The following is a 4,940-nucleotide window of genomic DNA, read 5'->3' on the forward strand; positions in this document are numbered from 1 at the left end:
TTAAATTTAGAGCTTAGAGTACGCATGGTTAAATGCTATGTATGGTCTGTACTGCTGCAGTGCAGAAACTTGGACCTTGAAGACAACATCAATAAAAAGACTTGAAGCCTTTGAGATGTAGTTATACAGACGAATGTTAAAAATCCAATGGACGGCAAAAGCGTCCAATCAGAAAGTACTGGAACAAATGGGGAAATCACGTGAACTCTTAGATACCATAAAAAGAAGGAAAACTGCATATCTTGGTCACCTACTTCGTAATGAAAAATATAAGATACTTCAATTGATTATAAAGGGGGAGATAAATGGAAGAAGAGGTCAAGGAAGACGAAGAAAATCTTGGCTGGCAGGCATCCGACATTGGACTGGCATGAACTCTGAGAGACTGCTCAGAGTGGCTGAGAATCGCTCAAAATTTGCCAAGGTGGTCGCCGACCTCCGATATTAGATGGCACTCAAAAAAAGAAGAATATACTTAGACTAATTTAACAACGAAATCTACCGCCCTTTGCTCTATTATGCCAGATCAGCCTTTTAGGGGGTTGAGGGGGATTCTATAACCTGTTTACATAATAAATGTTGAAATCGTTCAGTATAATTTCAAGTGTTACTTTTATGTTGTCTTCGCGGAAACCCTGCAAACAGTTACCTTTATTCAAAGACCTCTCTCATTTAGTAATTTTTTTAAAAATCCTACGAGTATGTATACCATTTTTTAACATATAATTTCGTTTTGCCACTACAAGTAGTACTAATAAAAGTAAACTTGAAATGACAAATTTAAATGATAACTTTACTACTAATCTATTTGACTGTATTTCGATCGCATGCAATCTGGTACCCTGACGAGCATTGAAATCTTCAAGAAAGATTTCGATATTCATAATTCGGACTGGCTTCGCTTCTCCACTTTACAGATTTGAATGAAAGAAAATCTGAGTTGTTTGCTGTCGGTAATGATTTAACACGGGTTGTGCACCAATCTGCTAGAGTTCGGGATGCCCTCATCATTCTCCTGGTGCCATGGATTGTTGCTTAGCCAGCTCTCCCTCTAAGTCAGGAATCGGCAAGTGGTCGCTATCGATCCCTAGCGGTTGATGTAGCTATTCAAGGGGTTCGATAAATGTCTAAGGGCCAAAAGGGTGTTTAAATTTTTAATGTTCTTTATAAATTTCTTTAAGTATTTTCTTTAAATTTATTTAAATACTTCTTATCAAGAAGCAGTAATAAGGTAAAAGGATGAAGGAATTATTATTTTAAAATTGAGAAATTTATTATTGATAACATTGATTCAACATAATGGGGTAGATGAGCGATCAAGGAGTCCATGAAGGGGGGTCAACTGTCTAAAAAGTTTGCCGACCCCTGCTCTAAGTGCACTATTAATGGCTCTTCTCTTGGCAAGTCTATTATAGCCTTGTCCGTGTTTCCTTTTCTACACATCGTCCTTCTCCCGGTCAATCTCAGCCTCATATCCTATGACTCAGCGGTGGTGCCAAACTGGGATGACCTTCGAAATTTCTGTGTCTTGTTTATTTTTTATCTTAATTTTTAATTAAGATAAATTAATAATTAAGAATAATTAAGGTTAAATAATTAATAATTATCTTAATTATTTTTTATTCTAGTGCTTACTCTGATCTGCTAATAGATATTATTCTCATACTAACCTTACTCACCTATGGACACAGGCAATGGAAAATTTGGAGAAACTCAAGTGGTCGCGCTTGATATTTCCAATAATTTTATCATGCCTGGGATTGTAGTCTTACTAAGCACCCATTCTGTAGTCTGTCCTCCTATTACCGCTGTGATTGGATACCAAGCTTCCTCTCATTGAAGGTCATGATGAATTATTTCTTCTCCTCAGATTTTCATTTGATGCTAAAATATTATGGCAAGGCTCTGTGCTTCTATCAACATTCTTCCTCCTATACATCAGTGATCTCTCTCTCTCTCTCTCTCTCTCTCTCTCTCTCTCTCTCTCTCCCTCTGATATTCCCCTTATTCATAGCCTTTGCTAATGATAGTACTCATTTACAAAAGTTCTCAGGTGATTCAGGCTTCAAGAATTTCTATAACCAATACTATTCTCAAATGTGACGAGGATAACTTGATGATTTTAATGCTACCCCAACGCAATCCTGTCTGATTTCCGGAAGAAAGACTTGCTTCATTCCACTTCAGTTTTGATAATATTCTGCCAAGTGAATCAGTTTACCCTTCTTTCTATTCTTTTCTAACATAAACAAATCACGGCAATGGCCTTTTCAGCCTCCAAAAGCTTGCTATTCTTTTTTCCTTCTAAACAACACCTATCTTCTGCTCAACTCTTGACACTATAAATCTCAAGTTCGTCCTACCTGAATATTGTTATCACTGTCGAACCAATTTCTCCTCCTCCTCCTCCTTCTGCTCTTCCTCATTCCCTATCCCTCTATCGTTACCCAATTGATTACACTGGTAGCTCTTCAAGAAAGACCAACAAAATCAAGAATTCGGTGTGTGGGACCAATACAATAAATATATATATATATATATATATATATATATATATATATATGAAGTTGATAGATATGAAGTTGATTGTTAAATTCCACTCGACAAGTACGGAATTATTAATATCGATTCTAATTGTTATTGCCAAGGGGTGCCAATAAAAAATGCGCAAATGAAATCGATAATAAACCGCATGAAAAAAAAAAAAAATGTATGAGCAGGTAGACATAAGGGGATTCGGAAAAGTCGCCCCCCCAGCATTTCGCCGCAAACATTTCGCCCCCAGCACAACTCGCCCCGTGTAGATAATGAGTAAGCTACAAAAATGTAAAAAATAATACACCTAATTTTTTAATAATTCTAATTTATTTTGTTTTAATGGAATAAATGCACATTGTTATTGTTTAAAACTCGAAGTTGTATGCAATGCCTCTAAGGTAATCAATTACATTACGATTTTGAAAATCCTGGACTATTGTTTTGATTCTAGCAGAAATTGAAGCATACTTCTTGTTTCTTCGATTGCCTGAATTACGGGCAATTAGTTGTGTAATTTCGAAATTGTGCAGCCCTTGTTGTTTCTTTAAAGAATCAATGAATCGGTAAATATTTGGGAATAAAGTAGCACAAGTTTCCTGAAATCCCCTGTGCCACCCCTCCACGCCGTTGTTGGTATGTTGCTGATCATGCAGTGTTCGTGTATAAACATTCCACAATTCGATGGCAAAAATGGATAATTGCCGGCCTCTCCGTTGTCTTCTTCCAATATATGTATCTTCAAAGTAGTTTGCAATCACCATAGCTTCAATGGGGAAGTCATCAGCTTCAACTAAATCTTCAAATCCTTGAATAACGTTAGCAGGAGGAATAAATGCCAATGCTGGAATCATTCGAATCCAACGAGCAAATTCATGGTCTTGTTTGTATCAGGCTTTTAAACCTTCATTCTGTACCTTTCGCCAAACGTTTTGGGAAAGATGAAAAAAACAACCGGTATTTACAATACTACGAAATTCTTGTTGGAAGGCTTGCATGGCACTTTGTTCGAAATCTGTCATAAGTCGGTGGGGTTGGAGACCTGGTTGTAGATTTTTAACTTCTTGAAGCAGCTTGACGTATGTGGCACGAGTTTTGTTTGGCAGAAGCGCATAGACCACTGGAATAATTGCATTGAATTGAACCACATGAATTGTATAAAGCTGCTGGAAATGCGTGGGTACTGAGCTAAAAGTTTCATCAGAAAATTACTCCTGACTACGCGCTAATAACTGAAGAATATTACTAGTGGAATAAGCATGCAACCCGGGAACAGTTCGTCTGAGAATCATATCAAAAACTGTTGTACATTGCCATCGATAATAATTTCTTGATAATTTTTGTGGAATTACTAGGTTTTGGAGATTGCTCGGTAAAGCAGGAGTACCATTGTTGCATCGAACACAACGAATGGTTCGTTTAAGTGAATCCTTTTTAGGAAGTAATGCCGTGACATTGGCATGAGCCTCTGCAATTACTGATGCAACAATTTGCTGTGGCCGTTCGTTCATGGTTGTTGCATATTGTCGTATTTGACCAATCAATTACAATGCTTTCGACCTTGCAGCTTGAGATGCATGGTTATGTTTAATTACGACCTTCACAACTGGGCCTTCCAAACCCTCTGTCCAAACACGCCCTTCGCAGGTGGAATGTTTTTCACAAACCCAGATTCCATGTTGTTCATCTACAGTTCTCTTTGAAAAATGTGGTTGTCATCATCTACCAATTTTCTTTTGCCTCTTATTGACGGAACACTTTTTGCCATTGTACACACAGGATTAATCAATCAAGATGCAAAAATAATATGTAGATATTGCACTGCCTGCGACGCTCAGCTTGTTCACGCGATGCACCGCCGATAATGAGGCGGCGAAAACAGCAAACGCGCGCTGTCCACTGTTTCCCCCGCCCCCATGTCCGTCACTAACCACGTGACTATCGCCCTCGTGGTCGAGTATGTATTCTTTCCATTGTGAAAGGATTAACAGTTCCAGTTAATACTTTCACAATGGAAAGAGAACCCTAAAGACATACAAAAGGGGAAAAATTTGCACACGAATGTAATTTTAAAAATTTGTTCGGAAAAGTTAGAGTTATCGGAAGCTCGGTTCGAGTAATCGAGAGAGTTTAACATTGGATCTCCACTAAAGGGGCTGGGACTTCATTAAAAATTCGAGTTATCGAGAGTTGACTGTATTTACATTTTTGAAGCCTACTCATTATCTACAGTGGCGAAATGTGCTGGGGGAGACTTTTCCGTAAACCAGACACAAGAGAGTTTATTAATAAAGTATGTAACCAAATACTTTGATATGAAACTTGCAGATCAACCTCATGGAATGAACTGACAATTCAAAAATAAAAAAAAGTTAGAATGATAAAAAATGGATTTCAAAGGAAGA

The 4,940-nt window shown here is 37.6% G+C and overlaps 1 protein-coding gene across 1 annotated transcript; it reads right to left on the reverse strand.

Annotated features, from left to right (window-relative positions):
- Positions 1 to 2,903: 2,903 nt before the first annotated feature.
- Positions 2,904 to 3,389, reverse strand: LOC150105942 (uncharacterized). The gene has a single exon (XM_090394596.1). It carries the CDS (start codon positions 3,387 to 3,389, stop codon positions 2,904 to 2,906), a length of 486 nt encoding a protein of 161 aa, XP_090250722.1.
- Positions 3,390 to 4,940: the final 1,551 nt, after the last annotated feature.

The sequence above is a fragment of the Typopeltis vanoorti genome, chromosome 6, assembly GCF_054136105.1.
Source record: "Typopeltis vanoorti isolate ZY-2024b chromosome 6, IOZ_Tvanoo_1.0, whole genome shotgun sequence".
NCBI lineage: Eukaryota > Metazoa > Arthropoda > Arachnida > Uropygi > Thelyphonidae > Typopeltis > Typopeltis vanoorti.

Bases quoted from the DNA above. Each gene is read 5' to 3' on its own strand.
- LOC150105942 (XM_090394596.1), bottom strand. From the start codon at position 3,389: ATGATTCCAGCATTGGCATTTATTCCTCCTGCTAACGTTATTCAAGGA.